This window comes from Cryptotermes secundus, unplaced genomic scaffold, assembly GCF_002891405.2.
Source record: "Cryptotermes secundus unplaced genomic scaffold, Csec_1.0 scaffold929, whole genome shotgun sequence".
Taxonomy (NCBI): domain Eukaryota; kingdom Metazoa; phylum Arthropoda; class Insecta; order Blattodea; family Kalotermitidae; genus Cryptotermes; species Cryptotermes secundus.
In genome coordinates this window covers 823,399-840,450 of record NW_019725015.1, presented here as the reverse complement: position 1 = coordinate 840,450, position 17,052 = coordinate 823,399, and the positions used below count along the sequence as shown (strand labels likewise).

The 17,052-nt window shown below is 40.6% G+C and overlaps 1 protein-coding gene across 12 annotated transcripts in view; it reads right to left on the bottom strand.

Moving 5' to 3' along the window:
* The window catches only part of LOC111863250 (multiple PDZ domain protein), a 150,410-nt gene that overhangs the window by 4,164 nt on the left and 129,194 nt on the right, over positions 1-17,052 (bottom strand). For 6 of the 12 annotated variants that reach the window (XM_023849394.2, XM_023849391.2, XM_023849395.2 and 3 more), the window contains 8 exons: positions 14,990-15,028; positions 14,739-14,840; positions 10,208-10,279; positions 9,941-10,121; positions 7,745-8,130; positions 7,507-7,662; positions 7,276-7,428; positions 7,008-7,198 (listed from right to left, as the gene is read on the bottom strand). In XM_023849394.2, the coding sequence (XP_023705162.1) occupies positions 7,008-7,198; positions 7,276-7,428; positions 7,507-7,662; positions 7,745-8,130; positions 9,941-10,121; positions 10,208-10,279; positions 14,739-14,840; positions 14,990-15,028 (1,280 nt within the window). Of the gene's footprint in view, positions 1-2,026; positions 2,320-7,007; positions 7,199-7,275; positions 7,429-7,506; positions 7,663-7,744; positions 8,131-9,940; positions 10,122-10,207; positions 10,280-14,738; positions 14,841-14,989; positions 15,029-17,052 lie in introns of all 12 variants that reach the window. The other 6 variants (XR_002842565.2, XM_023849401.2, XM_023849400.2 and 3 more) reach the window with 6 other exon arrangements.

The window sequence follows — 17,052 nt, the reverse complement described above, 5'->3', positions numbered from 1 at the left end:
ATGCAACTGACTGCTCACAGATAAACCTGCTTGCCTGTCTGAGCTTAGCTTTATAAAAGTCTTATGTTAAATCAATGTTGGTTGGTTGGTTTCCAATGGCTGCATTTGGGATCACTTAACCCATTTTGCTTCTTGCTTCCCAATAGAGAGCACTTAAGTTCTTGCTTTGTTGCATCTTGGAAGTATGCACTTTTCTTTTGGGAAGCTTTGCCAGGTTTGTTGCTTATTTTGCACTACACAGGGGTCACGTATGACTTAAAGAACGTCATGGACGTGAGCAACTGAATTTTATACACTTCAAGGCAGATCTGACTTGAAACACTAGTTGGGCATAATAACCCTTACAAAATTAAGCTCATATACAGTTATATGTCTATACCCACCTGAAGTTCTAGTAGTGATTACATCCAAACAAATTAAGCTCGTGGGATGGCATACAGCATTCAATTAAGAGCATAGAGATAGGATGCAGCATTTTATGTATATGTGTGTAGACACACACACACACACAGTATATGAATTTCTTTCATTTGCCATATTCCATGGTAATTTTCAAATACAGAAAAGGTTTCAGAGTTGCCTCACAGTTACCCATGAAAGCTGAAGATCCATAGTATATTTCCCTTAACCAGCTGACTGTCACTTCCTTAATCAATTTGGTATATTCTCAACAAGGTCCCTTAAATACCAGTTCATAAGTTTCTAAGTTAGTGACTTAACACAATGTCATCACTGATCACTGATATAAGAATATCAAATTTCATATCTTTATGAATGACTTATTGGAGTCAGACTATCTGTATTCTTTGAAGACAAAAGGGCTAGACAGTCAAATGAATCCAGAAGCAGTGATTTAGATATAACAGTAAATGAATTCACAAACTTTACACCAAAAATGAGTACTGTCTTCTGCAGTGTAAAGTTATAAATCTATTTTATCCGATTTCAATAAATGTACATCATACTGTTGAAAATTATGGTCTTTGCGTTATAATGCCATGTATTTTGGAGAAACCAAGCTATTGCAGAGCAATATATCACCTCCATGTCCAGGCTCAAAGAGTACACCAAGCAACATAGCGGCGGAATCAGATGAGTGCAGGTTTGAGCTGTTACAGAAATATTTCAAGCAATAAGAAGCACCAACATAAACACTGTCCATGCATCTTCATGTTACTGCATAGTTTCAAGCTCTGCTGGATTCTTGCTTGGCCAATTTTTCAACCCTCAAGACAGAGTTGATATGCTGTTACAGACTCTCTCTGAACTACATGGCATTACAACACAGAAGACAATATTTTTCATAGTCACTGCCATGAGAACCTAAATTCCAAAATAATGAAAAAATGTTTCAAACAGAAGCTTATTCATAGTGAGATTATACAGCTCACATTATGTATCAATGTTATGTATGATGAGTCAATTCTGAGAAGAATGATGCATGTACGTAGTTCATACAGACCTAATCAGTATAAACGAAAAAACACATACAATATATATTAAAAACATAAATCCATCAACTGTAACTAATTTAATAATTAAATTCATAAAACAAGCAAGTAAATAAATTAAAGAGTCATTTATAAAAAAGTACATCTGAAAGTCTGGTAACCACTTACCAGACTGCATGGTGTCACATCCCAAAAAAACTGCAGTCTTAATTTCCACCACTGTCTTGCAGATCCTTAGATCTTGCCTGACAACACCCACACACATGAAGTTCCACCAAAACATGTTATATAATTTGGAGGTACATTCCCTTTATGCACTTCATGCAAATAATGCACACAGATGGTGATGATTCTTGGATTTAATGCCTCAGGAGGTGCAAACACAGGATGGTGATTTGTAAACTGTGGTAGATGGTTCAAATCCAAGCATGGATGGAAAATTTTTCTTTCGGTTACAGTGCTGGCAAGGAACCAAAAACTTTAAAACACAAACCAAGATCCAGAACAACACATTTCAATGAAAACACATGCATAAGAACAAGAACACCACAACCAACAACATCAGGCCTACTCACCCTCAATCTGCTTATTTCCTGATGAAGGAAAGCATGGAAAAATAAGGCACTTTATTAATTTAGACTGTTATGGAATGTCTTAAGCAATAAGAAACATTAAGTTGAACACTGTCCACTGTCCATGCACTTGTCAGGCGACTGCACGATGGGTTCCACTTTACACGTGTCTCCTGCGAAGAGACCACTTTGCTATCTGGCGCATCAGAGAGGCCCTCTTGGGTGAGAACCGAGGAAACGTTTGATCATCAGAACTTGGAATGTTGTCTGGATCTCCATTTGTCATATTAGTCACCCTATAAAAAGTAGTTCACAGGCTACAGTCACCTGTTTCACTGCCTCTCTGTCTGCTGAGCATGAGGAACAAACATGAACCTCATTTATGGATTTATATTATCTCTTTTATATAATGAAAATACACTGGATGCTAAGAATAAGGAGAATCCTCCACATTTCCAGTGCGCTAAAATAATGACTCTGGCATAGAGGGAAGCAGTAACAGCGCAAGAAATCACAACATACAATAACCTCATCTCTCGGTAAGATTCAGGCAGCTAATGCGGCCGGACAGATTTCCATGTGTCCAGAACCCATTTCAAGCATCTACAGGCAAAATGGGCAGCAAAGAATTTAATAAATTTCAATTCTGTGCAGGCATGAAGCATGGCAACTCTGACAATAAGCGTGACTATTATTCTAGTCACTGTCCATTGTCTTCAGTTTTCTCAAGCACGGCATTTCAGAACTGGATCTATTTCTGTCATCTGGTGTAAGAGAGAAAAGGTTCCTACTTGACTGGGCACATTAGAAAGAGCTGGTCTCAGTTGCTGAAGGGTCCAATCTAGTCATGCCTACTGTAACATTCCAGCATCGGAAACATTTAGACCCTGCTTAAAGTAATTACGAATAGTCTGCTGTTGCCCTGCTTATAACAGACACAAATACATTTCTAGAATGCACGCAGGCAAACCTATGAACATTCAAGTACTGACACATGCTTCAGCACCAGAGTCTGTGTAATCAATGTGAGTACACATGGCTGCGAGTCCCAAACAAAGGAGCTTAAAAACATTTTGTGGCAAATTTGACTTTAAATACACTTATAATTCATTCTTAAATGCACAAACAGAACACTGTAAGTTGATGGAGACAACAAATTCCAAACAGTAAGCAAAAAACCATGAAAGTTTGCCATATGTTTTCACAGATTCCTGCCTGTCATGACCTGTCCAATGATGTCCCACAGCATTTTGGGTAAACACAATACATACATTTTGGAAACGATACACCATCTGGTCTCAGAGAGTCAAAATGATAATTTGAATTAACCAACAAAAACTATGATAGTAAAACTCACAGGTTCAACGTTGTCAATATAAGAGTTCACCATCAGATATAGTACAGAACTACTTCCAAATACCTCTCATCCTCACAACCTACATGGAGACCCATCTTAGTATTACCTTCCCACCTTCTTTAGAATCTTCCAAGTGGACATTTTCAAAGAGATTTTCCATCAGACTTCTATATATACTCTTGGTATCCCTCATCCTATCTGCATTTCTTGAAACCTTCCTACATTTCACTGTTCTAACATGTACCCACTCACAATAATAACGTACAGTGTCACAAGAAGAAGACTAAAATCTCAACACTCTGCCTTGAAAACTTACACAGTAGAACACGTAATGAACAAACATTTCTTTTGCAATTTTCAGTCCAACAAGAAGCATTACAGTTGGCACTCCCACCAGACAGACTGTAATTAATATAAGGAAACATTAAGTGGAACCATTGGGAGAGGAAATGGATGCATCGTCACTTGAGATGAAGTACATAAATCAAAATGCTCCTGTATCCCTTCAAAGCCTTAAAGTAATACAATATTTAAACAATTTTGATCCCACCTCACATAATACACACTGCACCTCCATCACAAAGACCAATATGATAGTACTGTTTAGGGGAGTCATAACTGGTTATCCTGAAAATCATACTAAACAAATAAATACCATTCTGCGTGCAAAATGCTGAGTTTTTATGCTAAAACAAGTGATACATGTAGTTAGTTAGTTATTTAGAGAGGGTGGGTTTCCCCATGCACCGCGACCAGTTTGATCTATTGTGCTTCCCTCTATGATATTCTACCAGTCTCTTTACCCTACCGATAAATGGTGCGTACCATCAGTCCCGCCGAGCAAGCGAGTTCGGCCACTTGCTTAGCGGTGTCTATAATGCTTCCCCCCTCTATCGGAGGCCTTAGAGACTATTGTTGGGCGGGAAACGTCCTGGAATTTGGCTCAGTGATCCCCTTTGGGGATATGAGGTTCTTTTACGTGCCGTAAAGTTACGACAAGGGACACACAGCTTAAAGTCCCTCCCGGAGGACTTGTTCCCTGAATTTTTCCGCCCTTAAAAATTCGACAACCTCCGCCAGGTATTTGAACCCGCGTACCACGAGTCATGAGGTGGGAACGTTACCTCTAGACTATGGAGGCCGCTTGGTACATGTAGTTACTACTTACTTTAAAGGATTAAGATTCAGGTATGTTCTACATTGTTACTATTAAAATGAGAAAACATGAGGGCTATTTGGAAAATAACCTCCATTTATTTTAGGCAGCTAATGTAGGAGTGGGGGAGATGTGAGTTATCATCACATGGCTCACTGCCTTGTAAATCATCACATAACTGGTCACCTAGTGTTTGTTCTTGTCCCTAAAGAGTGAGTTATGATGTGTCCTGCGGAAATCCATCATGAATTATGTGCAGCAGTTTACAGCCAAAATGTAACGAGTCAAGGAGATACAAGACAATCATACAGATTGTTCAAAGATGGGTGAACAAACGTTCACGACAAAGAATGAAGTGGTTGGCTGGCCATCTTGTTCGAAGCGTTGACCAAAAAATTAGTGATGGATGGCGCTTCACAATTTCAGAACTTTTGTGTCAAATTCCACAAATTTCACACACTGTTCTCTACAAGATTATCACACTCAGGCTATGCCATCATAAGATTCATGCAAGATGGGTTCTGCAAATGTTCATGGGTGGGCACAAATTGGCTTTGCCGTTTTTAGGGCAGTACTATAAAGATGGCGATGAATTTCTCAGTTACATCGTAACAGATAATGTAATTTGGGCTTCATTTGTGAATGTTGACACAAAAGATCAGTCAAAGCAGTGGATGTACACACATTCACCAAGCAAGCCGAAAAAAGTTTAAACAAACGTCTGCCTGTCAGAAAGCTGATGGCAACCATTTTCTGGGACAGCAATGGAGTGCTGATGATGGAATTCATGCAACAAAAGACCACAATTATGTCAGAAGTGTATTGCAGAACACTAAAAAAATTGCTTAGGGCCATTCAGAACAAAAGCATGGAATGCTGACATCTGTTGTAGTGCTCCTCCATGACAAAGGGCGTCCAAATACAGGTGCTCACACTAAAGCACTGCTGGAGCATTTAATTAGTAATTATCTGATAATCCTCCTTACAGCCCTGATCTCATGCTGGGTGACTACCACCTGTTTACCTACCTGAAGAACTGGTTGAGATCACAGTGCTTCAACAATAATGAAAAGATTATGGAAGGCGTTAAAACATGGCTCAGCTCACAGGTAGTAGACTTCTCTCACACAGGCATACAAAAACATATTTCCCGATAAATGCCTCAATTCCAGCCATGACTATGTTGAGAAGTAGCTTAAGTACATATTTTTTGTATATAATAAAATGCATTTTTCTCATTGCTTGTTTTATTAACAGCTCACCAAAAATTACTTTCCATATAGCCTTCATATGCAATGATTTTAAAAATGTATAATACTGTGACAAACAATGAGATAATGCTGAAATATTAGTTACAAACAGAAGTTACGAAGGACCTATCACCTCTGAATGAATCTTCAATATATTTCAGAATATCAACCTTGAAAAAAGGTACTTAAGCACATCTATAGAAAGGAAGAGAGATGCTATTCTGTAAAAGCCAACCAGGCCTAGTTCTGGTAAGGATATAAGTGATGAATGTCCAGCCATACAGAAGAGTACTGATAAACAGTCTGTTAGTCTAAAAATTCCATGCAATTTATAGAACCAAGTTTTATTACCATGCACACAAGAGGCCGCCACAGAATCCTACCGCGAGCTAATTCAAACTATCCCACAGCCTACAACTTACTGCTTCAACTTCCAATTTAACATAATTCTCCCATCTATCCACATGTCTGTCCCCATGTGGAGGCAGGTTGGAACACCTCCACAGTGGCCCTGAGAGCTGTAGAAAATGACAAAAGGGAACCCCATGCCTGGGGGTATAACTGGGCTACCTTGTCACTGGGGGACATAAATACAGAGACCTGGTCCTTCAGGCTGAGCACTGGATGCAAGGCTGCTGACCTTGCCCTGTAAAAATATTACTGCTGTGAAATCTAAAGAAGTGAAAACCGGATTGTCTAATTGAAGAGAAGTCTGGCAAAATCTTCTAAAGTAGGTTCCGGCTCAAGAAGGGCTGTTTTACCGATGATGATGATGCAGATGTCTGACAAGCAGTTTCTTCCCTTCAGATTTTCAATTAAAATTCTGTATGATATTCGCATATCCCAGTCATGCTCGATGCACTTCATCCTATCCACCAAATCCAAATACTGAAGCTCTTTAGTAACATTTTCCTTCAACATTGCTGTGATCCGATATCTTAAGATGCTGTGGTACAAGTCACAGTCCTGTGCTAATTTACTTCTCAAGCTTGGATGCACTGAGAACCTATTACAACTTATATCTGTTAGCTTTGCACTTTCACTGTCATACTTCCAAAATGCAGTTAGGAATTTTACAGGTCTTGCCATTAAGCTCCACATGGACCCCTGGAAGAACATGGCTACCACATGATCTGTGTTAATCATCCCCCTAACTTTGATATGGTCCCACACCTGAAACTAGACTGCCAGATAACCTGTAACAAAAGTTCCAGGACACACCTGTCTGTGTTTGAGCTCCGCTTCGAGCTGGCCTTGAGGCGCCCTAGCCTCATAGTCACTTTGCCCATTGCAGTCTTGAGGACGGCAGCTGCCTCCTCTTGAGTGGCGCTCTTCAGGTCTTGACCATTGACGGCCAGTATCTGATCACCTTTCATGAGGCGGCCATCTGCCTCTGCAGTGCCCCCATGCACCTGCAACAATCCATCTTGTACCTGCTGGTGTCACTCCTGGCTAGTGTGGAAATCCATCTCCTTTTGAGAAAACTTACCACATCTGAAATGAAAACACCATTCCCATATTTGCGACCCACTATACTGAGGCCCAGCCCCTTTCCTGGCTTCTTGGTGAGCTCAACCTCCATCACATTGAAGATATCCTCCTCCTTCACAGAGGCTTCATCTCGGAACACCACCATCTTCACCTGCAGAGATGCAGTGTGTGTTTATAACATGTGGTCACATCACATGAGAATGCAGAGCACACTGGTGTCAACCTGTACCTTGGCAGGAGTTTGTCGCAGTGCTGCTAACGCTCTGCTGTGAGTGATGCTCCGGAAGTCCTCGCTGTTCACCTCCAGGATCTGGTCCCCTGGTTTGAGGCGGCCATCCTTGGCAGCAGCACCATCTGGATACACCTCATGTATTATTATCACTCCCTGTAACACAAACAATGGCAGCACAGAAAGTGTCTCATGAGTGCTGTGGGGGCCGGGTGGCAGTCCCATGACCTACACTTACCAGCAGCGTGTCTGATCCACCCACTATGCTGAGCCCAAGACCCATCTTGTCTTTGTTAATTTCCACCGTTGTCTCCTGGCCAGGAATGACCTCACACTTTGTTGGGTCCAAGGGTGGTTCCTCTGAAGTTATGGATTGGTGTTTGGCCGAAGACGAGGGAGACAACCGCAGTGTGGAGGAAGGAGAGGCACTCGGCGAGACAGGCATAATGGCAAGGGAGGACAGATGACCCAGGCACGAACCAGGAGTTGTAGCAGGAGATTTTGAGGGTGCAGCCGGAGTTTCAATTGTTGGAAGGCCAGAGTTTGGTGACATTGTTTGAATGGATTTTGGTGGTGGAGATTTTTGTGGTTTCAGTGATGAGAGTTGTGGTTTCGGAAGTAATCCTGGAAAAGAAGATTGGCCACTTCATGGAAACTGATTGTATAGGACACAATATACTTCAGGTAGCAAATACACCACCAAAGAATGGTACTCAACTAGAAGTTTATCTGTATATTTAGATGCTAAATATTTACACTACTCAACTTTATTTAAGTATTCTGTTTAGGTTATCAAGTCAGTACCCACAGAGCCATAGCCTGGAAAAGACACTCCTTTATTAAATATTACCCCAGAATTGCATAAGTGATTCAACTAATAGTAACAGCTGGATTCTATCCCAGGAAAACAATAAATACTGTTTCTATCCTCATGTTTCAGAAACACAATTGCTATGGCTATGTTGGCAGACCCATTTATGCAAAGCTTTGTATACTCACATGGCCATGCACAATGCCAATCCCCCAGCACACCGCCATGGCAAAGCGAGATAGAAATAAACACGCAGTTAATACCAATGTTCACAAGCTGCTGAATCAGTGCAGAAAATAAGCAGCACAACATTATTAGTGACAGCAAGACAAATAGATTGCAAAGAAAACAAACTTTTGGTTAACTTTTGTCACCACATGCTCAAGATCAATAGTTGGCAGCCAGAAAGAAACAAGGCAAGAAGTGAACTGCTCTTCCAGTCAATATAACAATTAAATATATTTGAGAATGCCTGTGTGTGTATTCATAGGAATATGTACGGATCCAGAGGAACATGTGTAAAGGTCCAAATTGCCCAGCGTCAAGACAGAATATCGTGAGCAACGATTCACAAGAATGTGTGATAACTGAAGCAATGTGTAGCAAACTGCAGGAATGCACGTAAAGGTCTACAGTAACTTGTTCAAGGATCCAGGGGAACATGAATAAAATACACAGAGGAATATATGTAGTTTCATATGAACATGTGTAAGGATCCAGAACAATGAGTGACAGAATTAACAGGAACATGCAAAAGAACTGACCAGGAACATATAAATTATCCACAAGAGCACATGAAAGGACCCACAGGAACATGTGTAAAGATCCACAGGAACATGCACAAGAATCCAGAGAAGCATGTATGGATCCAGGAGAATACATACAAGAAATATGTATGTGTTTTGGTTTTTCTTGTGAGGTGGACAGGGAAAGCAAATCGATCAGTAAAAATTATTATTTTTTTTAATTTGCTTATTGGGGGGGGGGGTGGGGAGTCCAACTGGGTCCATTCAGCACTGTGGCCACTGATTGGCCTACTGTACCTGCCCTGGGTGATGATGATGATGGAGAATTTGGTGGAATGAAGATTGGCAGGGGGAACCGAAGTACTCGGAGGAAACCCGCCCCAGTGCCGCTTTGTCCACCATAAATCCCACTTGACCAGACCCGGAATCGAACCCGGGCCGCTGCAGTGGGAAGCCAGCAACTAACCACTTGAGCTATGGCAGGCAACTCAGTGCAAACAGTATGAATGTGCAGAATGCAGGCTGGTGGGAACTGTCACACAAAACCAGTGAAGTCCAGCCATACAACTGGCACTTCTGCGTCTCTCTAAATTGCATACTGATCAGAGATGAAATCTGATTTAGGCTCCACCTCAGAGAAAGGCAAAATACATGAAACTGGGACAATGACAGCAGTCTTTATGTACTGTTTTGCCCCTCTGGATGCAATCTGATCACACACATATTGTTTCCAACTCAACATAAATTTCCTTATGCACTGGCAATTCAATGTAAGTATTTAAAATCTCATATTTAACAGCTACTGGTCAGTATAACTGCTAGACAAACCAGCATGAATCACAAAAGTGAATGGAATGTGGTGTCATGTGGGACTCACTCGGTTTCTCTGGTTCCTTGGGTGCGGGTGAAACTCCTGTAGCAGCAGCACTAGGTTCTAGTGCGGGTGTGGCACTATTAACTTCTGCGTCTGCAGCCTTTTTCTCTTCCTCTTTCACTTTGTTAGGATTGCACACTACCAGTGTGACCACGCCCTCCGTCTTCTTCAGGAGAGAGGCAGCCTGCAAGACAGGAAGTGAGCCGCATGTGACATTCTTCCATTTACTGTTCCAGTCATGCTGAATGAGAACACACTGCAATGGCTTACCGAGTCATAGTCTGATCCCAGGAGTGTGTCCTTGTTCACAGCTAGAATCATGTCCCCTACAATAAGGCCAGCCTGCAACAAAAGCAGTTCTCATCATAAACGTAGACACATGCATACTGATTATCTTTCTACACAGCACCACTCTCTTGAGATCCATCTTGTATGGAGTATATCTGCCCCTCACTTCCAATACAACACATCAGTTCTTTCATTTACTGACTTGTTGTTACATGATGTCATGTTAATATCATACTGACATCAGTGCATCACACTATGTTCTAAACTGCACTACATTCAACTACACAGTATTCAAAGTGTTCTGTTCTAAAAATAATTATGTTTGAGGGCCAATGTAATGGTAGCATATTATAATTAATAAACAATAATAACAAGTCAACAAATATGGAAGAACTCACATGCTGCATTTAAAGTGTCTGGCAGATAAAGATGACTCTCACTGTACGTGCTTTTATTGTTTGTGGGTTCATTTCAATGTTAACAGGGGCATGAATGCCCCACCCACAGCCATGGTAGAAGGTGCCACACATGCCTGGCAAGTTACACCCTCAACTAACTTCCAGATACAGAATCATACACCCCACACCCCATGCTTCATTTGCATTATCCAAATATTCATGCAACAACCGTCGACAGTCTCTGCATCTAACAACAGTAAACTACTTCACTACAGTATCGCAAGGAGAAACAGCACTACATATTACATTGTGATGAAAGGATTACCTGCCTTGCAAAATAAATTACTACTTCTGAATATATCTTAATTGTTTATGTTCTGACATCACGTATGGTATTTTTCATCTAAAACACGTGTAATCACATTGCATTTCTATACATGCGTATTTTTTCTCAGATGTTTTTACAGGATACTTTAATGGCACATTTTCTTCTGCCATTTGTTATGTGAAATCTAATATGCATATAAATATAACTTTCCTATTTCCTACCATAGACCTAACAGAGAATACCCAAGGATACTGTCATCATGCATATGGATGAGTATAGATGGGTTTTGGATTGATAATTTACTGGTCTCTTTGACACAGCACATGACTACACTTTACAATTCATTATCTCTCTCTCTCTCACACATGTGCACGCACACACAGTGTCCACAGTCATGTCTTCAATAGCCACTGCTTGGTAGTGGCTTCCACTGGCAGACGTTGCCCTTTCTCTAGGTTCCTGAACTATCCCCATGCCTCAGCTACCAGCTTCTCACAGCAACAGCTCACTAGGACTGAACCTCAGTAGTTCTCTGACTAACTCAGTCACTCACTAACTGTCGTGCTTATGACATCTTGGCACCGACTGCGTAGAAAACACCATTCCTCTGTTGCTGCTTATGGGCCATTGCCTAGCAATGGATCTACATGCCACAATATTATTAAATTTCCTCTGTACTCTTGCCAATATGTGCAGAACACACGGCTGTTAAAGTGACGTGTAAGTGTTATGGCTGAGATTCCGGGTGTGACTTCAATTGTCATTCCAAATTTTTTCCTTTTTGATTATGTCAGTAAATTTTTAATTTCCAAATTTTATGAGTACATTTTGATTTGTTAATTTCACTGAATTCATGTCTGTGTTGTGCATTAGCATGCTTATTTCTTATAAATGATCATCTAGAACAATCACAACAAATTATATTAAATTTCATTAGCAGATAAATTTCAGCTTGTCAGCCATCTGCACTGAACTGAACACAGCTGAGAAGCTGTCATCTGCTAATAAAATTTAACAAAATTTGTCATGGTGGGTAAGCGCAGGGGTTTGTGTTAATATACATATATATACAGGGTGTCCCAGGAGGAATGTGCCAAACTTTGGGAGGGTGTTCCTTATGTTAAAGTATGCCGATATAACCCAAAACACCCATGTCCAAAGTTGAACGGTTACGGAGATAATGGCCTGAGAAAAGTGTGGTCTTCTGGCGAGTCCACACACTGTACCTGTCAGCTGGCATGTCTTATCTACGTTTGTCCTTGAGTGTGGTGATGGCAGCTCACGTTAACCCCATACACTCACATACCAGAATGCGCAGTCAGCAATGTTATGTCAGCGCTTGCCATTCATGTGTCATGTATAGTGCTTGGAACTCTTAATGACAACTTTGACATGGCGTGCGAGTTTTTTGTAGTTCAATTTAATGGCTTCATGTCTTTCACAAGTTTGTTTGATGTTACGTACATTATTAACATTACAGAAACTACATATTCCTGCCAGTTTTAATATGTATTTTGTAATCAACAAGTGTGTAACACCGGTCAAAGTTTCACACTTCTCTGGCCATTATCTCCGTAACCGTTCAACTTTGGACATAGGTGTTTTGGGTTATATCGGCATACTTTAACATAAGGAACACCCTCCCGAAGTTTGGCACATTCCTCCTGGACACCCTGTATATTTAGTTCAATGTGATACTGACAAGGAACACAACTGTATCATAGGTGAAGGATGGTTACAGCAGCTTGTATTGTCTCAGTGAATCACAGATGGCTGTAAACCACTGACCAACTCAAGACTGAAAGCAATCTATTAACAGAAAACATACACAGAGTAACAACCAGAGCCCACAAGCATAGTAGCACATAACCAAAACCTGCACTTCATGAATCACTGTCCAAATGTTGCAAAGCGTTATGTTTATATGAAAAATACAATATGTGATGTCACTGATAACACAAAAGAACAAATGTATCCAAATTATCATCACTATAAAAGCCTGAAACAAAAGACTCTTTGTAAAACTATTTATTTTTTAACAAATGCTCTTACAGTACAGTCTTTTGTATGCATGCCCCTGCTACATTTTTAAACCAAGAGGTAAACGACTAATAAATGAAAAAACACTGGATATTATAATTTGAAAATCTAGATCAGTCTCCTTTGACACAGTTCTGGAACAGGGATTATGTAGCTTTCTACAGCGAGAGGGAGCTATGACAGGGGAAAAAGAGGAGCAGTGAATATAATTATATAGCAGACTACATGTAATATGACGGCAAATCTAACACAACTATCACATCAGTGTCACACAGAAGCAGAACAAATCACTTTGATAAATGCTCGATCTGAGACTCTTACAGTGGTGACTATGTAGAATGTTTAGTTTGAGAGAAGTCCACTGAGGTTTTGGAAGAATGTAATGTCTCTGTCTTCAGGGTTGAACAGTAAATTGAGCAAGTAGTCAGAAGGGAGCAAGTAGCAAGCAGAGCTCTGCTCCCCCACCCCCACCCCCATTACTTACTCTGTTGCCTTTGTCCCTTAAGGTGGAGGTGACACACTTCTCTGAAACGTCAGCAGACTTCTACCAAACTACATAATGTTACAATTCAGAAGATATACCACTCCATAATTTGTGTATAATATACTAGGCCGTCACTATGTAATCAGTGTTGTATATATACTTTACACTTCATATATACCTCAGGATGTACATAGGTTGCAACTACTACTATGAATATTTAACACATAAATACATATGAAAACAATCTCTTATTGACCATATCTGGGAATGCAGTATTTAAATCATCTGCTGCTACAGCACTGACAGCCAAATTTTAACTCGTGATAATGTTACTTATATTGAATAAAATGCAATGCTATGTACCTGGACACACACAAAAGCCACCACAATGGTATAACATGCAGCGGATAAAGATGAAGTGCCCTCTGCATAAAGTGTATAACAGGAACACATAACGGTGAGTACCCACCTGCCTGTAAACATGTCTCATCTGACAAATCACTATCAGTGACATGTTATTTTATTTTATTTAAAAAATTGCAGGTCACATTTCGTTTTTTGGTTCCACCAGTCACTTGTTCTTTCACATGGAAACTGTGCCTAACAGAAAATGCCGAACCCCACTAATATAGTTTTCTTTACCTATTTTTTTTTTTTTGATACTATGTATCATAAATACAAAAATCTAACTTCCTTACTGTGTAACCAGCCAAGTGGCAGGTCAGAGATGAAGCTCCAAACATAAATATGATGATGTGATAATGTGCTGCCTGGTCAGGGCTATGACACATCTCATGGGGGTGGTTACACATAAGTATGGAGCAATGAGGGACTGGTGCTTAGCAGGGGAAAACCAAATGAACTTGGATTAACACCTACTCCCATAACACTCTCATATGAAGTCACCTGGGAATGAGCCAAAGGATCTACAGTCAGCCACCCAATGGTCTCAGCTATGGCATGGCTTCATTGTAATGCATATTTAAGAAAAAGAAGTGTATGCCTGCATGTGGTGCAGTATCTGTATTGCTGGCTAGCTCTAACAATAATGAGTTGTACCTGCAAAGTATAAACATAAGGCCCAGTGGGGGATTCAGAACTGTACTTGAGAACTCTTGTGTACTCCTCTGTTCTCTTGATAACTGCAGACACACTCAACTTTCTTTATACAACAATAAAACAAATTCACTTGTCTGCTGCGTATCAAAACAGGTTCAGGAAGCAATGAAGCCATGCAGTGAAGCCATGCGACATACAGGATACCTGTTCAGCAGCACTGCCCTCCTGGATGTCCGAGATAAAGATACCTTGACCGACCTCGGCATGTTTGCCTTCAATTATCATGATACCCAGACCCTGAGCTCCCTGAAACCAATGAGAAACACACAATGTTGTCACACGGCACGCCGACATCCTGCAACACAAAGCAGCATGCACTGACAAGCATACACTCTGTGTATGTACAGTCTGTCTCCTGTCTGCATGCGTATCTCATGCCTATGGACATGGCCTACCTGCTGGGTAGGGCTCGGACCAGCCTCCAGGCAACACGGCTGCGGGAGACAGAAACAATAATTGGTACATCTACGCTACCTGACATGCATGGAGATCTCTGGCAGAACTGAACGCAATTTAACTTTACAATTCAAGCCACATTAGGCAGTAGACTTTTAATTCATATTAGCTTATTTCAGATGCACAAGAAACCAAGGACCAACCTCTCTTCAGACTGTGAACACAGAACTGAGTGGCTCATGACTTATATGTTCATTAACATTCAGTGTTGATTTCAAGCACAAGAGTGCACCAGAAACTGAATGACAAGGATGATTATAAGACTGTTCTTCTTTTGTCTCTCCATACTCTCAATGTCCAGGAGACCAAAACCATGTCAACAGCTACTCAATCCTGATCCCTTGCGTCTGAAAGGGCCACATATGAATCCTGTCTCCCTCTCTTCTCCACACAGATGTGAACCAACCTGCTGACTGTAATCTGTGTGGATCCTCAACGTTTCATGCAAACCTGCATCTGTGTAGATGCTACATAGTTCTGATGATGGTGCATAACACTTGGAATTATCAGGTTTTTGGACTTTGTCCATCATCCAGTATTCTAAAGAAAACTGAAGAATACAATATTTCAAAAACTGGATCTGTTCCTGTCCTCAGGTGAAGGGGTGGGAGACACCTTCTGCATTGGGTGCAGTAGAAAGAGCTAACCTCAATCATTTGAACTACTGTGATTAGCGCTTTCTAACAGACCCAACAGAGTAGGTGTCTCCCATCCCTTCACCTGAGGATGGAAATGGATTCAGTTTTTGAAACATTCTTTGGAATACCAGACAGTGGATAAAGCCCCAAAACCCAGTAATTCTGACTCCTATCTGTGTGTTAGACAGAAGTGATACATATGTATCACTTCTGTAACGTAACTGGAAGCCCTGTTGTTCTTGTAGCATTTGTAGCAGTGATAATAGTGTTAATATTTGAAAAAAAAAATAGTTTAAAGAAGCAGGCAAGCCTGCCTGCCACAATGGTTGCAATGATGGAAGCAACAGAGAAAAAGCAAAATTGATATTACTGCATGAGATGTATATCACACTCACTCACTGATTAACTGAGCACATTAAGCCTTTAAAGCACAGAGTTATTATATATGCTCAGTCTGATTCTCAGGGTAAACAGTGATTATGTTCCTAACGACAATTAACTGGTATGCCTCTGTAATGGAAACAGTGTTCTCTGTGAGGTATGAACTGAATTCCAAAAATATTATTTTGCTGAATATCAGGCTTCAGATGTTAACTCAGTTACTTTTCTTTTATCTGTCACAGGTTAAAGCAACTGCTCATTTTCAGTCTTGAGACACCTCAGAAGCATTCTTACTTGTTCTGTTCATGAAGGTAACATGTGTAGCCTTTGTACCAAACAGCAGCCTGCAGGTCTGCAGGACTGTCTGTAACAATGCCATCTTGTTCATGTCCTGATTAAGTAACTCTGAATTCTTCTCCCTCACTTTGCATCATGCCTCTTAATTGGCAGATCCAATAAAGCGTGACATAAATGTGTGCAGGAGAACTCTATGGGCGCTGTAGGGTACACATACACTATTCTGGGGTGGGGACTGTAAGCCCTCTTTGTAATATTAATTTTATCAGACATGCAGCTGGGTGTTTTCTGCAACTACTGACTTCTCGGATAGACTTGAAAGGATTCTGACGATGGTGTATACTGTACTTCTTTTGGCTTAATTTGGACTTCACCCATCGTCCGGTATATAAAAAAGACAAAAAACCACAACGTTTCGGAGACTGGATCTGTCTCCGTCTTCAGGTGTATAGGTGTATATACACCTGAAGACGGAGACAGATCCAGTCTCCGAAACGTTGTGGTTTTTTGTCTTTTTTATATATCGGACGATGGGTGAAGTCCAAATTAAGCCAAAAGAAGTACTGACTTCTCCTTCAGTAATTTACATGTAAACACATTCTTTTAAAAGGGGCATTTAGAAAAATTACTAAAACCATCTGCACAACTAAATCAGTGTAAAACACAGCAACAAATAAATATACAGC